The sequence below is a fragment of the Manduca sexta genome, unplaced genomic scaffold, assembly GCF_014839805.1.
Source record: "Manduca sexta isolate Smith_Timp_Sample1 unplaced genomic scaffold, JHU_Msex_v1.0 HiC_scaffold_2769, whole genome shotgun sequence".
Taxonomy (NCBI): Eukaryota; Metazoa; Arthropoda; class Insecta; order Lepidoptera; family Sphingidae; genus Manduca; species Manduca sexta.
The window spans coordinates 1,104-17,360 of NW_023593766.1; the positions used below are offsets into that span (position 1 = coordinate 1,104).

General features: G+C 35.5%; 1 protein-coding gene across 1 annotated transcript; it reads left to right on the forward strand.

Moving 5' to 3' along the window:
- The first annotated feature begins 752 nt into the window (after positions 1–752).
- On the forward strand, positions 753–1,928 carry LOC119192415 (NEDD4 family-interacting protein 1-like). Its single transcript, XM_037446230.1, is given in 3 exon segments — positions 753–970; positions 1,750–1,768; positions 1,770–1,928. Coding segments are annotated over 3 exon segments (312 nt in total). The 5' UTR covers positions 753–759; the 3' UTR covers positions 1,852–1,928.
- The last annotated feature ends 14,329 nt before the right edge of the window (positions 1,929–16,257 follow it).

Consider the following 16,257-nt stretch of genomic DNA (forward strand, 5'->3'; position numbering starts at 1 on the left):
TAGTAATTTATGCAGTAAATTTTGTGGTCAATACGATCGAAGGCCTTACTAAAGTCCGTGTATATAACATCCACCTGACCACATCGAGACATGTGATGTGTTAAGAAGTCATTGCACAGAATCAAGTTTGAAGTGGTGGAACGCCCTTTTAGAAAACCATGTTGATAATCGCTAAAGCTATGTTTGAGCACTGTAGAGTTGTTGATAAACAATTTTTTCTAAATTTTTGCGAATAAACAAAGCTTCGAAATCGGTCTATAATTTTCAACAGAGTTTTGCTCCTTTTTATGAATAGGCGTAATAAGTGCGCATTTCCGCTGCTCGGCACCACGCCAAGATCAAGTGACCGGCGGTATAATATTGTGAGAGGAACACTGAGACTTTTCGCACATTTAACAATGAGAAGATGAAGGAATGCCATCAGGCCCCGCCGATTTATTGGAGTCGATAAATTTAAGCAGTCTGTACACCTCAAGTTCACGCACTTCAATTGATGGTAAATCTGCACAAACATTGGCGAACTCATTGATATCGTAAGTGCCTGACGAACATGAGAGAAAATTTGAGTGAAAGTAATCACAAACAGATTACAGATCTCCACTCCATCCTCAGAGGACCGATCTTCATATTTTATAACAGAAGGATAACAATGTGACTGCTTCTTGGATTTAACGAAGGACCAAAACGCCTTGGGGGTTCTTACGAATGTTATTTTCGATATGTTATTTAATGATGATGATTCGTCTCCCATCTTGCATCATGTCATCCAACTGGTTTGTTTCAGTGGCGTTCCTGTTCAACTGGATCGGGTTCCTGTTGCTGATGTGTTTCTGCCACACGGTGGCGAGCCGCTACGGCGCGCTGGCCGGGTTCGGTCTGTCGCTCGCGAAGTGGACGCTCATCGTGAAGCACTCCACGGAACTCGCCTCGCACGAGAACTCCTGGCTCTGGTGGCTGATCATGGCTTTCGGTCAGTTTTTACTATTTTTTACTGCCTTAGTGGCGTAGTTGTACTGCATGCGCGGTGCGACGGCGGTCTGAGGTCCTGGGTTCGAATCCGGGTTGGGTAAAGTGATATTTGGGTTTTCTGCTCAGTATCAGACCGGAGTCTGGAATTTATGCCCGATATGGCGATAAGCTCGCCTCCTATCACATCATTGGACGGAACACACTTGGCGAAAAGTAAGTGCCCTGGTTGCGCTTCTGCATACTCCTTCGGGGATAAATGCGTGATGATGTTGTGTGTGTGTGTTTTTTAGGATTTGAGTCTCTTAGGAGACTATGCCAGCAGCTAGTAAAATTATTATATTAGGTGGCTGATGGCTATCGGCTAGTTTTTTACTATTTTTTTTTTATTTGTTTAGAGGCTTTGAGTATCTTAGACTATGCCAGCATCATATTTTTTTTATGTTAATAATGTCTTAAACGCTCTCAGTAATGGAGGCTCGCGCCCAACAGTGAGACGGTATATATAAAGCTTGTAATTGGCATTATTCGCCAGACTATAGACTGCCTCGGTGACATTGTTATTATATTACTAAGGGACTGCAATCCTGAAGTCTTGGGTTCGATCCCCAAATCGGGAAGTGATATTGGGTTTTTCTACTCAATAACAACGCGGAGTATGGAATTTATGCCCGATAGCCATAAGCTCGATATAAATTATTTCATTTATTAAAAAAAAAAATTACTATTCCTACTTTGGAGTTTGGAGGCAAGTAAAGTCCAATGTTTCGTGCCAATTGGCAGGTATACTGATCTGCGTGCGCCATCATCCAGTACCTGAACATCAAGCGCGGCTGGCGGCTGCTGTCGGGCACTGCGCAGGAGCGACTGCTCTTCTTCTACTAGACGCCTCGGGGTGACACGCCGGGCGAATGGACGGGTTAGGGTGACCATACGGCATTACGGCAAAATCACTTATAAACCTATCTGTCATAGATATACTATGTTTTGTCTCGTTTACTCATTAAGCCTCTTAATGAGGTGAGACGAAACAAAGTATACTAAGGGAAGTTTAGACTGGCATTTTCTCGTAGTAATATATTACGCAATAACTTGCACTTGCGTTTACACCAACGTAAAAATTCAAAACACATAAGACTCGCCGCAAGTTCTACAAGCTTGAAAATTTGCAAAAATTCGGTTTGCCGTAATATTGACGTCACAGCAAACTGACGTTTACATTTTAAAATTTATTGCGGAAGACAACTTCAGGGTTTCTTGCTAACCTGAACCCTGTTCAAACGTATACAACCAGTAAGTAAGACGGTTTGTCTTTAGAAACAAGATTTATAGTCGAGTGGGGTGAATAGGCACAACAGTTATTCCACTAAACGAATTAGACAGATAAACCCATGCTATTCTTATCCAATAAATAAACAAATTTCCAAGTAATATTTGCAATAATCAATTTATAAACAAAATATTCACTCAATACATCTGTGTAACAGCCGTAACGCCAAACCATCCCTATTCACCCCGATTCTTCGATTCTTCCCGATTAAATAAAAAAATATGTACTATTAACAGTAACAATATAATTATAATACAGGATAATTCCTGTAATGCGTGAAGTATGGTCACCTTAGTTATGTCTGAAATGGTTGATTCAAATGAGTTAGGTGTGAAGATGCTTGTTTCAGAACTTGTTGCTCTATAGTGTCGTGTCAGTGATTTGTTGATAGTATTTTGTGTAAATGTATTTTAATGTTTGCTTCTTGCGTAACGTGGGTCTGGTAGCCAGACGTTAAATATGTTTTCGGATTGATAAAAAAAAACAAAACATAAAAATGACTGATTTTATGATTATTGAATGTTAGACATCGATTGAAACTAGTTTTCCGATGCTTTCGTTTTTTTTTTGTATTTAAATTTTCTTCCGACTTCAACATGAAAGCTGTAGTATTGGAAACGTCAGGAAAAAATTAAAATATAAAAAAACGCAATAAAATCCGAAAAATAGTTTTTGAAAATAAAAAAAATGCATTCGATTATTAGAATTGACCGCGTACCTAACATCTTTATAATAGTACTAGCTCGTGGATGCTGCTTATATTATTTAATAATTGGGATTCATGAGAAAGAACCGTCTTGACGTACAGTTGTCAAAAAAATCCTAAAAAAAATTCCTCGTATTTCAAATAAACTTTTTTATAATTTCATACGATCTATGAATTACTGACAAGGCATGTGAGAATCGGCGTGTAAGCTGCGATGTCGTGCTCTCGGTGTTTAGATAATGTTTGTAACGTGATTTCAACGTATACTGATGTTAAGTTAACGAGAAATGTCAAAGTGCAGCGCCCCTACCGGATTATGTATAATTGTATGAACAGTCAAGAACAAAAGTGGCTGAAAATTAATTTAAAAGTCTTTGCCAATAACCTTTTCTTCGATTTAATTAAATTAAAAAAGGGTTTACTTTATTTTAGGCAAAAAAAAAATAAATGCTTCTATTGCATTTAACGTGTATAAAGAAAGTGTAGGTAGTTTTGGGTTTGTTCGGCTACTTTTGTGGCTGACTGTACATATATTAAAATAAATATATAATTTTCAATTTGTGACTCAACTTATAAAAATAGTTAACACATTATAATTTTTTTTTTATAATATAGAGCATCTGATGTCTTGTTAACTTAACGATCGTAAACGGAACGGTAGTTCTTAGAACGATTGTCATCTTGTCTCTGAAAATTACGGTACCATAGAGTATAGAAAGTTTACGAGTATGGATACGGTTTATTGTTCTGAACGCATGGACGTGTACTGAGTTTAAACAATTAAAACTCGATCTTATGTCCTTTCGCATACGGTTGAAAGAAGGGAAATATACATCATTATGTGTATGGGAAAATAAAAAATATATCACTACATAATATTATGCTATAGGTGTTTGTATGTACCTATAGCATAGGATGTAACATCCTAATGTTTGAATGCTTTATTAGCAGAGATACGCAAAATTTCCTTGTAAATATATTATCTTTTAATAATGAGAAATATTTAACGTTTCAGGGCTAAAAAAAACAAGAAATACTTACATGTAATTTATTGATACAGTTATAATAAAAAAAATTTTTTTTTTGGATAAATGTAAAAAACACCTTTTTTGGTCCTGATATCTCATTTAGTAACACGTAGTTAAAAACTCGTTTTGAATATTTATCCTTATGACCTATGGTCTTTCTTTGTGCTTCAAACACGAAATTCTATCACAATTTTTCACTTTATAACGTTTTAAAGTGCGTTCAAAATATGTGACATTGTATTTAATAAGTGATATTGCGTGAAATTGAGCGTTATGAAACTTGACATGTCAAGAATGGTGTCAAAGGTAAGTGACGTATTTTGTACGCGACATTCTCGCTTATGTCACAAATAACGGTCTAATTTGTAGATGTTACATTTGTTTTGAACATAAAAGAGTGTTTCATTCGATTGGAATATTTATTTATTTTTACACTTGGTAAACAATGGTATGCGGGCCAGTGGTTTAGGGGATTTATGTCGCCCGGGCCTGAGCCAATATGTTTGTTGGTCTTAGGAACCGGGCGAGAGGCCATCCGGAGCCAAAGTCGAAGACCTTTTTTAGCTCTCAAGTCGGAGCCTTTGACGCAGCCTTTCCCTGGACATGAAGCCTCCCTCTCTAAGCTACGCCACTCAAACTTGCGGACTTGTTATAGAAATTCTCTCCCAGTCAACCTTTGTGTGTAAAATAGACTGAGTCAAGTGTAAAATAAAAAACATAATTATAACATCTAAAACATGGTGGTGATTTGTATAGCGGCAGTTTCATTGACTAGGTGTTGCTCGCGGCTTCGTCCACGTGAAAAGCCTTTCCCGCTATAAAATCTAAAACATTAGCTATCCATATCGTCATAACTACGATGCCAGCGCCATCCATTTAAAAAAAATCCCATAATTTTCCATGGGAGCAAATTACCGGGATAATAAGTACCCTGTACGTTAAACCAGGACATGATCTATCCGTATGGCAAATTTAATTTAAATCCGTTCAGCTATTTCTGAGTTTACTTCCAACGAACATTCGCATTTATTTTAGTTAGAGAGTTGGTGATTTTTATACTTCCAGGGATTTTTTTTTAAAGTAATGTCAAATTGTGAACGCATTTTTAAACGTTTCGTAATCAGAGCGTTGTGTTTCAAAGACATGTGTAGTGGTTATTTATTAGATTTAAATATAATTAATTTATTTATAAGTAGTTTAAGTTTAATTTGTAAACATTACGTACAGATTGGTATATTTTTGTAATTGGAAACAAAACGAATGGACTACCAAAATGGCGCTCATTATGCTGATACAAAAACAGATGTGAATATTATATTTTTTGTGGGTGCTTTTTCATTATAGTTCTAACTCGAATTAACCCTTTTGAAATCATTCCAAGACTTGCAAGGGTATTTAATGACCCTAAAATCTAAATCTACTCGTTTTAGATCCCCAACGTCAACTTTGATCAGTGTCCCTATTTGGGGAATAAAATTAATACAAATCTCAATTAGTTTATATTATATTTGGGTTTTATCTGTTCGTCACGAACACTAATGAATAATAAGACGTAATATTACGTCTAAAGGTCAGTGTGAGACGTAGCAAAAATTTTACGCAAAGGAGAATGCCCATGTCTGTCCCACTCTCTGAAGGGAGTGTATGGCTTTCCCAATTATCAACCGACTTCAAAAAAAAGGAGGAGGTTATCAATTCGACGTTAATTATTTTTTTTTATTCATAATTTACGATTTTCTTTTTAAAGTACGAAAAACCCAAAATAACAAAGAATGATTTTCGTTTTATTTGGAAGTGTATTATTCCTTATGTTTTTTGCGTAATTTATACTGGTCATTTTTCATTCTGCAGGTAATATGCACCTTATACCATAGCAATAGAGTTTACAATATGCAATTAATTATTGCAAGACAACGCAGACGTCCGCTAAAATTGAATAATTCGTCTGATATTGATGTTATTGGATTTTTTTTTTAATTATTTACAGACCAGAAAATTCCTACTATACTATCGCTCGCATCCCATGAACTCTATTCCAATTCAATGAGGTTGAAAGTTGATTGTAAGATAATAATGCGCGTATATGCTCAAGCAGTTTCAATCAGGTGTGCACAAGCCTTCACAAAATATATATAGAAAAAGATGAGTTAAGTTTGTATATAAAACTTCGATAAGGCTATGTTTGGAGAGGCAAAATTTTGACAATTGAGAATAAATTTACCAAATTATTTAAAGTATTTAAAGTAGCTTTTTAGTGGCTCTATGTTATTCTTGACAAATTATTTAAATAGTTAAGTGTTTTCTTTTACGGTGTAAAAAAATAAATAATGCCTTTACTTTTATTTATAGTTAAGTTCAAAACTTTGTTTGTCACGAAACTTTTTAAAATTAGTCTACGTCACAATAATTAGTCGGCTTCTGTGTAAAGGGGATTAAAAAAAAAAATTTTTTTTTGGACATACAATTAAACTATAAATATATAGAAACAATTTTTTTTTCTAAGTCTTAATAATATAACCTGGTCATAAATTTATTCGAAAATAACAGCTAAAACGAATTATCACGTTCGGAAATAACAATAATATTTTTGGTTATAGGTATTTGAGAACAGCTTTTGTATTAAGGCTTATACAACAAAGTATTTTGAAGAAATAACGCAATCTAATCATCAGTAAAACAGTGGCGGAGCGTCAATTCAACTCGATTCCTACCGGCTTTACTTTTAGGTTTATTTTACTTTTTTCAAATTGCCCGTCAGTGCAATAAGGCAATTTTGTTTGCCTCAGATAACCTTTTGAAATTGCACCATTCGCCACTGCAGTGAATTGTAAATAACGAAAATTGTGATTTCATTTATTAGTGTAAGTGTTTAAATGTAAGCGGCGCTTTGTTAAATTAAAATATCGCACCAAATATGAACTACATTATGTGAATACTTTAGTTTCTTGTAATGTTTAGTGCAATAATGTCTAGTTCTGAAATTCTAGTGGAAATAAATACGTTATTCGTAGACCTTTTTGTTTTATTGCGAATTTCTCCTATATAATTACTTTACTTTTATTTAAGTGTTATCCACAGCAAAACGTCGCGCTTGTCGTGTTTTTGGTAAGTATGTGTTTGAAATTTATAATATACAGGGTCATTTTGACATAGCGTTACTAAATGAAACCACACTCGTCTTCACCTTTGCTGACATTGTACCAAAAATCATCCATTAATAACTAATATTTTCGCGAAAAATCCTGGTTTTTGTTTACAAAATTTTTGATCATTTTGTTTAATGCGAATATAGCGTGTGCGTGAGTGTATTTTGACTGAAAGTATGTTGTTGCCGCTGCAACGAATTCTCTTAGAGTAGTAGTGGCTTTAGGGCGTGTAAAATTAAAATTACTTTTTATTAATATTTATTGATTTGAATGAAGAGACGAGCTAGTTGTTTGCCTGATGATAAGAGATACAACCACCCATAAAAACTAGAAACACCATCCAACACCTTGAATAGAAAATTATTGTTTGGTATTCCAACGCTCGCCATCCTGAGGCATGAGGTGTTAAGTCTCATTATGTCCAGTAGTTACACTGGCTACAATGTCCTTCAAACACAACAGTGACTACACACTGCTGCTTGGCGGCAGAAAGACATTGCGGTGGTACCTACCCAGGTGTGTATGTTCTTACATATGAGAGACCTACCACAAATAAAACATTTATTTTATTATTTTATTTATTTAGAAAACTTACAGCTAACATACACAGGTAGTAAGAAAAAAATATATATAATAGAAGGCCAATGACAAGTTTCCATGTATAGATAAATAACATTAAAATAATAAAAGAAAATGGTAGACAGTAAGTACATGCTATACAATTAGAAGGGACTAAGAGTAATGGAGAGAGAAAACTAGATGAAAAAACGGTCGCTCAATATTTTATTTCGTTTTGTGGTGCTCGTGGTGAACAGATCCACGTCCAGATCCGACGCCACTGCGTTAAATGATTTACTTGGGTTGTGCCGCTATGGCGGGTTTTAACACCTTGTCTACGGTGATCGCTATTAGAATGTAAAATATATACTACCACCAAATAAGTGATTGATAAGTTTATTCCCACACATATTTTTGTTTTCTTTTGACGTAAACAATTGTAGAAACTAGAAAGACGTGTTCGCTACGGCACCTGATAAGACTTAGTAATTCTTTCGAATATGATCTTGTGTGGTTGCTTGCGTCAAACAGCGATGTAGTTAGCGCCGCTTTATAGACTTTGAAGTTCATGCAACTACTGGAAATAGTGGTTCCCTTAGAAACTGGCAAATAGGGCCTTGTGCTTGCAGAAGCATAAAAAAACATTCCCCTCTATCGGCAATCAGGTAAATGGGCTCGCAAGGATCAACCGCTCAGTCTCGCATTTATTAAGGCCGTACTAGCTTGAAGATTTTACATGCTTTATTAGAGAGCTTCCTTGACCCAGCCAGCGATGTTTCGGTCGTATAATTAGAGATCGGGACTTCGAACTTGCGCAAAGAATATATTAACAGATATTGAAATATTGTATACTATTAAGTGACGAGACCGTATGGTGTGACGCATCCCCAGGGGAAATGGAGCGTCATGTCTATTTGTCGATGCATATTTTTCGTCACAACTTGACTGGTTTCCAAACAAACATAATTACATATCTACCAGTATAAGATTAATCACGAGCCAATTTCGGTGACGTAGTAGATTTAAAACAACAGCAATTTCTGACCAAAAAAAAGATTTTATCCTTCCTCTTACGCTATATTATCGACGATTGACTTTCAATCCTTATTATTCGTATAGATTCTTATCACGGCAAATTCTTTCCTGTCTCACCTGACCGAAAAATTCTTCCACTTCAGCCGGATATAGGTATACTATGAGCATGAACATACTCCAAGATCACAATTACGACTTTATTTAGTGTCTTGTATTTTTATTTTAACGGACAAGGAATTTCTTTTGTATAATTGTGGAATTTAAGTAGATATTATAATTTTGACTTTTCGGAAGACCAACACCGCAGTCCATCCTGCGATCACGAAGGCTGCAATGTCTTCGAAACATCGAGAGAAAATTATAATAAGAAACCGCGATAAAATCCGTAAAATAGGTTTATTTTAGGAAATCTCACTTCCCTCCGCAACTTTTTCAACCTTCGTGAAACCCACTACTTTTCTTTACAGATGAAGATCGCATTATTGGAAAGCAAAGCATTCAGCAAGCAAATCCGGCAAAGCATTGACGGAGGAACTTAGGACAATAGCCAAAATAGGGCGAACACCGGAAATTAAACATGGGTTACAAAAATAAATTATAATGGTGTGATGATAGTGAAATGTAACTAGAAATAAAGATGATGAGCAGGTCATGTGATAGTTATGATGTCTATTCAAAGAACTGATGTTTATAATAAACTACGAAACGCGTTAGGACGTACTAAATATAAATTATATTTTTATATTTAAGAAATCGTTTCATTGATCTAGTGAAAAGATATGTAAGTGGGTAGGTACTGAAGTAATAAGTCGGTGAGGGCTTAGGTTTGACATGGTAAGTTTAATCACTGAATTTAAAACACATAAGAATCCTATATATAAGTTCGTGTCTGATATGGCTATAAGCTATCAAACTATCATCTTAGATCTAAAATACTGAAACATGAAGGCATTAGATAACTAATTGCACCTCTAGCTGCCCTTGAAGATCGAGATGAGCTTATCTTAAGTTAATCAGCAAAAAAGTAATCGAAATGAAAACATATTTTCCACATAACGTATAACTTAGATCTCACTTCAAGTGGAAAACGCAAAATTCCCAATTACCCGTTTCATACTATTAATACAGAAATTCTGGCGCCAACTGCACCGTCCAATGCACCACGGGTTGATAAGTAACACCAGTGCCAAAAGCCACCCAGTGTGATGCCAAACACCGCGCAGGCTTGACGTATACTCGCTCAGTCCCGATTCCCGCGTAGTCCCTTCCCGGCCTTGGCGGGAACAGTTCGAAAATCGTGTCCTTATGAAGAAATTTAAATTTACAAATCCTTTTTGTGTGTCCCTCGCCTTTACTTGTTATTGGGATAATAATTTCTACAGAATACTTGGTGAGTATTTTTTTTTAAATGCCTGATATTGATCAGTTTTTTGAAAAGCTATGGCACGGGGAAAGTTGGCGCGTTGCCAAAATTATACAATGGATAGTTGTGTTTAGGGTTTGTTGCCTCTTATGTAAACTAGATAGGTGAAATGAAAATGTACCATTTAGAAAGGGTGTTTATATTAAACCTTATTTTTTCTATTTATTAATACTTGATAAACATTAAAATGTATTATTTCAAGAAGTATCTACTCATTCTGTAGATTATAATTCATAAATTATTTATACATTTACAGCTGCATTAATTTGAATAATTAGTTATGTGTTTAATATTCTAGATACTATTATTTAACTACTAAGTTTTGTCGTACAAAATATTGGCACAAACAAATATTATTCATGTCGAGGTTTCATTCTAACTCTATAAATAACTATTTTATTTAACTATACTAGAATTGATAGGTATTATATATTATGTATTTCTACTTTATGCTTCTCATCATCACATTAATGTAATAGCTTACTACCGGAATTCAAACAACGAAAATAATGATTTTTGTGGACAACGAATAATTTCTAAATCGTCACTGTCGACGTCCTTTCATCATCATCATCAGCCACATAAAGTCCACTGCTGAACATAGGCCTCCCCTAAAGATTTCCAGACGGACCTGTCGATAGCGGCGTCGATAGGTCCGTCGATGTCCTTTAATTAAAATTATTTTACATTTACAAGCTTTTTAAATCACCCTTAAGATTTAAATACGTAGATACAAGAAAATGCCGGAAAAGTTCAGAAAGAAACTGGCCGGCATAATTGTGCAGATTAGCTAGAGGACCTCCCATTAAGATTTAAAATACGTAGATATAGGAAAATGCCGGAAAAGTTTAGAAAGAAACTGGCCGGCATAATTGTAAAGACTAGCGATTGGGAATCTCTCGTCTGTCGACGCTCTATCTGAACCCTTACCACCAGGTGCAGAAAGCCCATTTTGCCATGCCCGAGTAAAAAATAAGACTAGACTTCAACCTTAAACAGCAGTTATGGTGATATCAGCCAAACCTAACAAACTTCCAATTTAGCACTTGAATAACTTCGAACTATGTTTAAATGGTTACTAAGATGATTTAAATAAGCATGAAGATCCAAAACATTCCATGTTTGATATAAAAATACATATTCTCTGTACAGTTGTTAACGGAAATAAAAGCCTGCGCTAGAGGAAATTCCTCATAAATACATACTAAGTATAAGGTACGTCTCTCGTAATGCTATGTTCAGACATCCAAGTTCTTGCAACAATATATTGCGGAAGAACTTTTAGATGCGTTTTCACTAGTGGCAATATTTTTATAAACATACGACTGCCCGTATTGTTTTATTGCCCTAGTAGGCAAATGAGCAAGCGCTCCTCCTGATGGTAAGCAGCATCCGCCGTCCATGGACGCAACCATGGACTTACCAGAAGCAAACGAAATATTACATTTCCTGCAACCTTCAAAATTTGCAGATGTCACCTTCCAAATTGCTTGCAGAAATCGGATTCAACAAGTTCTTCTTGCTAATGTAACGTATTTATCCGACATCGCAAACATTTTTTTGCATTAGAATGTAAATAGTAGATAAGTGTTGCCTGCAGCTTTACCCGTATGTATGTTGTATCATGAGCGTGACGTGGCTGTAGTAGTGGAAGGGCAGCAACCCCCCCCCCCCCTCGCCACCTCTGGATTCACCACAAATGCATACTTTATAAGTAGTAATTGTATCATGTGTTGATTTATAAGAACTGCCTACATAAAGCTAGATACATCCATGTGAAGTATGAACTTTACCGGAACTAAATTCCTCGATGTATCCTTCTCCGGTATAAACAGTAAACCACCAAATTTTAAACTCTATCGTTGTCAAACTCCGTGCCAAATATTATCAAAAACCGTTCAGCGGTTAGATTAATACATATAGTAATTTACTGTCAAGGACAATATCTTAAACGTGTCGTCTATTTTTATTGTGAAAAAAACACAAGTGTATAAAGTACTAACAGTATTTTTCAATCGATAAATCTTAAATAGTTTTAAGGCTACATAAATAACTCATCAAAATTCGTTCCAATTAGTCATTTTATTCACGAAATACCAGCGAATTGACCAAGTTTAGATCGCGTTCGAATTGTGCCTCTAATCTCTACATGAGTAGATTAAATTTTAAGGTGATGACGTAAAATATATGTCATAAAAACCCTTTATTACATAATTTAAGACGTCACTCCTCCATTGAATATTTTATGGGGTTAAAGCACTCTTTATGGAGTCATAGACGAGGCGCCTAGACACAATAAAACGGGCACAGAGATGTCTCACATTCACGCGGAATTGTCTCATGTTCACGCGGAAGTAGGGCAGATTGTCTGGAAATCACTGAGAGTTTCCTATCCTTACTAATAGTATTAGTGTCTTTATTGTCCTCTTTTGCCATAGTCACAGAACGACATGGATTTAAGTTAGGTTTTAGCAAAGACAGTTAGTTGTAGAACGAACATTAAGACCAAATTTTTGCTCCAAAAATTAATTGGTATAAGTTGTCTTATTTGAAATGTCCGTGTGACAAGATGTCGGAGCGTCTTTGGGAATTAATACAAAAATAACATATTTATAGGAAATACGTTAATAGACGCATTAAAAACGTGCAAACTACAATATGGAAAAAATATGAAGAATTTTACATAGGTGTTTTACTATTTCACGGTAGTGTAACCATCGCATGTACGCATTTTTTTTTTATGACGATCTTTCCAATGTCCGCTCTATATAATCTTAGAACTCCTAGGCTTTTAGGGAGCTAAAAGTGACAGGCAATTGTTTACACTAGAGAAAAAATACGGTTCATATGGACCTTTTACATCGATAAGGAGACATTTTTAACAGCTTTGTTTATGCAATCTTGTAGCCTTTCGGACGCTTAGCTGTCACTGAGTCTATCTTAAATATTAAAGTTTTCTGCTCGCGGCTCTGTTCGGGTATATACCGGTCCAGGAAAATAATAACCGGTGGTATCCAAAGTTGTATTACAATATACATAATATGTCTATACCATATATGTAGACAAAAACTATGATATTAAAAGGCGACTATTAAAAACTTTAGAATCAAACAAGTTCCAGAAATCAATGCCGTTAAATAAACAAACATTATTTTTCCAGCTTTATACTTGTACAGAATGGGTTTGCTGTTAAAGCAATGTGCTGTGTTCAGGGAAAAGCGACATGGCGTCGACGCGGCGACGCGTTTTCCGTCATCCAAGATTGATACTTAATTTCAGCATAACTACGTAATATGTAAGGGCGTCACCAAAGAGCCTCCCCACCCCTAGAAATTTTAAAACTCGAAGGATTTCACTAATTTTACTTCTAATATTCCGCACGCTCAATTACCCTCTGGTCTATGTTATTGTTAAAGGGGGAGTGGGGATGGAACATGTGCTCTCGACTTTACCTACAATTCATACTTTTCTCATTCTCTATATCAACTTGCTCCCCCCTGGGCCATCGGCTAGGAACGATCTCAGTAATATGCACGAATTCTTACATCACCTCTAAAAGATAATTTGATGACCCAGTGCATTATGCTTGAGTTCATGTTAATTTAAAAAGGATTGGCAAATGGGGATGTAAACCAAGCATCCAAAGTCAGCTGAACTCGTGTTTGCACTACAAATCGATATTGTATTAATAAGCACATAGTGTTACAATTTTCAATGCAATGAGAGACATCACAGCTAAATGTAATTAGCTAGGAAAATACATAAACTTTACTAACCGTCATGATTGTGTACTTAGAGTTTTAGATAATCTAAAATGTACAGCTGAGGAACAACGAAACATAAATTAATAATAACATTACAAAGATCAATCTGACTCTTCTGTAAGTAAAAGAAAATCTATATTTCTGACAAACGCAATCAATCTCAGTAATGAAGGGTACTATGTAACTTTAAATATATAAGTTTAATTTCTATTTACCCGTTCTCTGCAGTTCATCCTATTTAAATGCCTAGAATGTAACATTGCCATCAAAGTCAGACTTAACTGATAGCCAGCGACAGCTTGTAGTCAAATTGAACGTGAAATGAATTATCCTTAAAAGGATATCCAAGAGAACAATTTTAGATATAAGAAGACCATCATTAAGACCATAATAAAAATTATTAGACATTCGGACCCGACTCTATATCCTACTAATATTATACATGCGAACGTTTATGAGAATGAATGTATGGATGTATGTATGTATGTTTGTTCCTCTTTCACGAAAATAGTTCTGTTCGGTTTTGGATGAAAGTTTAGAGTAATATTGGTTATACATGAGAATAACACATAGGATACAGTTTATAATGTTTTTGTGTAATTTGGTCATAATATAACGATCCATATCAAGTAAGTTGGAAAAAATATATCCCGGAAAATCTCGTTCACGCGGGCGAAGCCGCGAGCAAAAGCTAGATATATATAAAAATACCGTTATAAAATTATCAAACATTCGGACACGTCTTTATATAATTCGTAATTTTATCTTTTATTTTCTGCGGAACCCATGCTTGGTAAACTGTACTAAGATGCTGAGCGATTATTTTCTAAGTTTTCCGTCATTAACGCCTCTCTCACAAAAGCATGTAAATTAAATATATTATTTCATTATACTAAACAATTCATGTCAAGTCAAAGTTATGTAATCTAAAATTTACACGACATTAATAAATCTTTCTTTATTGTTATGTCGCGATGTCTTATTAGAGTGCGTGTTAAATCAATAAAAGCGAAGAAAGAAGGTTTCTTGAAATCTATGACCCTGCTCTTATGTATATTTTAGCATCCGGACTGCAGAGGCGGCATATAGGGCCTCCTGGAATCGCCTGGAACCTCGCACTGGGCAAGTGACATCGAGCGATGTAGGTATAATTGAATTGACCAACTCAACTTAAGCATCTTAATTAATCCTAATAATTGTTGAAACCTTTTTTCCTCTCGCCTGGGTTCACGTGCCGGCGTAGGCCACAACTGGCAAGGAGCACATTAAAATGGCCTCGCAAAGATATGCCGCGTAAGCCGCGCGTTGCTTAGGCCGCCACTGCCTGACCGAAATATTACTAGATGACAAAAGTTCACAAAGCAATATTCAATACAAGACCTGTTGTAATAGTATGTGAGCCATTAGAACTAACGTTTTTAATAACCGCTGCCAAAATAAGTACGTTGATGACTGCCTCAGATTAATTTTCACGTGATATAACAAATCAGTACGAAGCAGTGGCGATTGTTGAAATTTTCCAAAAGGTATCCTGACGTAATATAAAAGTACTAAAACGCATGAATGTAGTCTGCAAATAGTTGTAATGATACTTAAATTCTACATAAAGGGTATCTGTCAGTAATCGGGTTATATTGACCCTTTCACCAATTCCTACATAGAAATCATGATTTGCTTGGTTTAAAACAAGTATAGCACTTCACTTGCGTATTTGAGCGCATATTTGCGTTATTTTACCAATAGTGGATGTTGCAATAGCCAAAAACAAATACACTTAGTATCGAAAAATAAAATGAAAGTGGTGATGGTGATGATCTGATGAAAGACTGTCTTAGTTCCTAATATTGACTACACAATACTTGTCTATATCATTAAATATTACATCAGGGCCTCCACCCTTCACATTATTTTAAAGACCTAAAAATAACTCATGAATAATTTATTCGCAAAAAGTACATAAAATCAACGAAAGCCATGATTTCTCTGATAATTAATCTACCATTACCGACTGAAAGACGCCATTGTGACGTCAAATGACGTCACGGCGGAACTACGAAGTTACGTAATACACGTTGCGCAATTCGCACCTGACTGTACCAGACGTCTGTCTCAATGAATCGGCTGTTACTGCAATAAAGACCATTATCCCGTAGCAAAAGTAATTATAATGAAGAACTGGCAAGTGCAGCTGGCGTATTACAATATACTATTTTAACCACGTCCGTCTGGCCGGCCCTTGATCCAAATTTAATAAGATAGTCTGGTCTATTTTGAAATTGTTTGTCTTAGGTTTTGATAGGG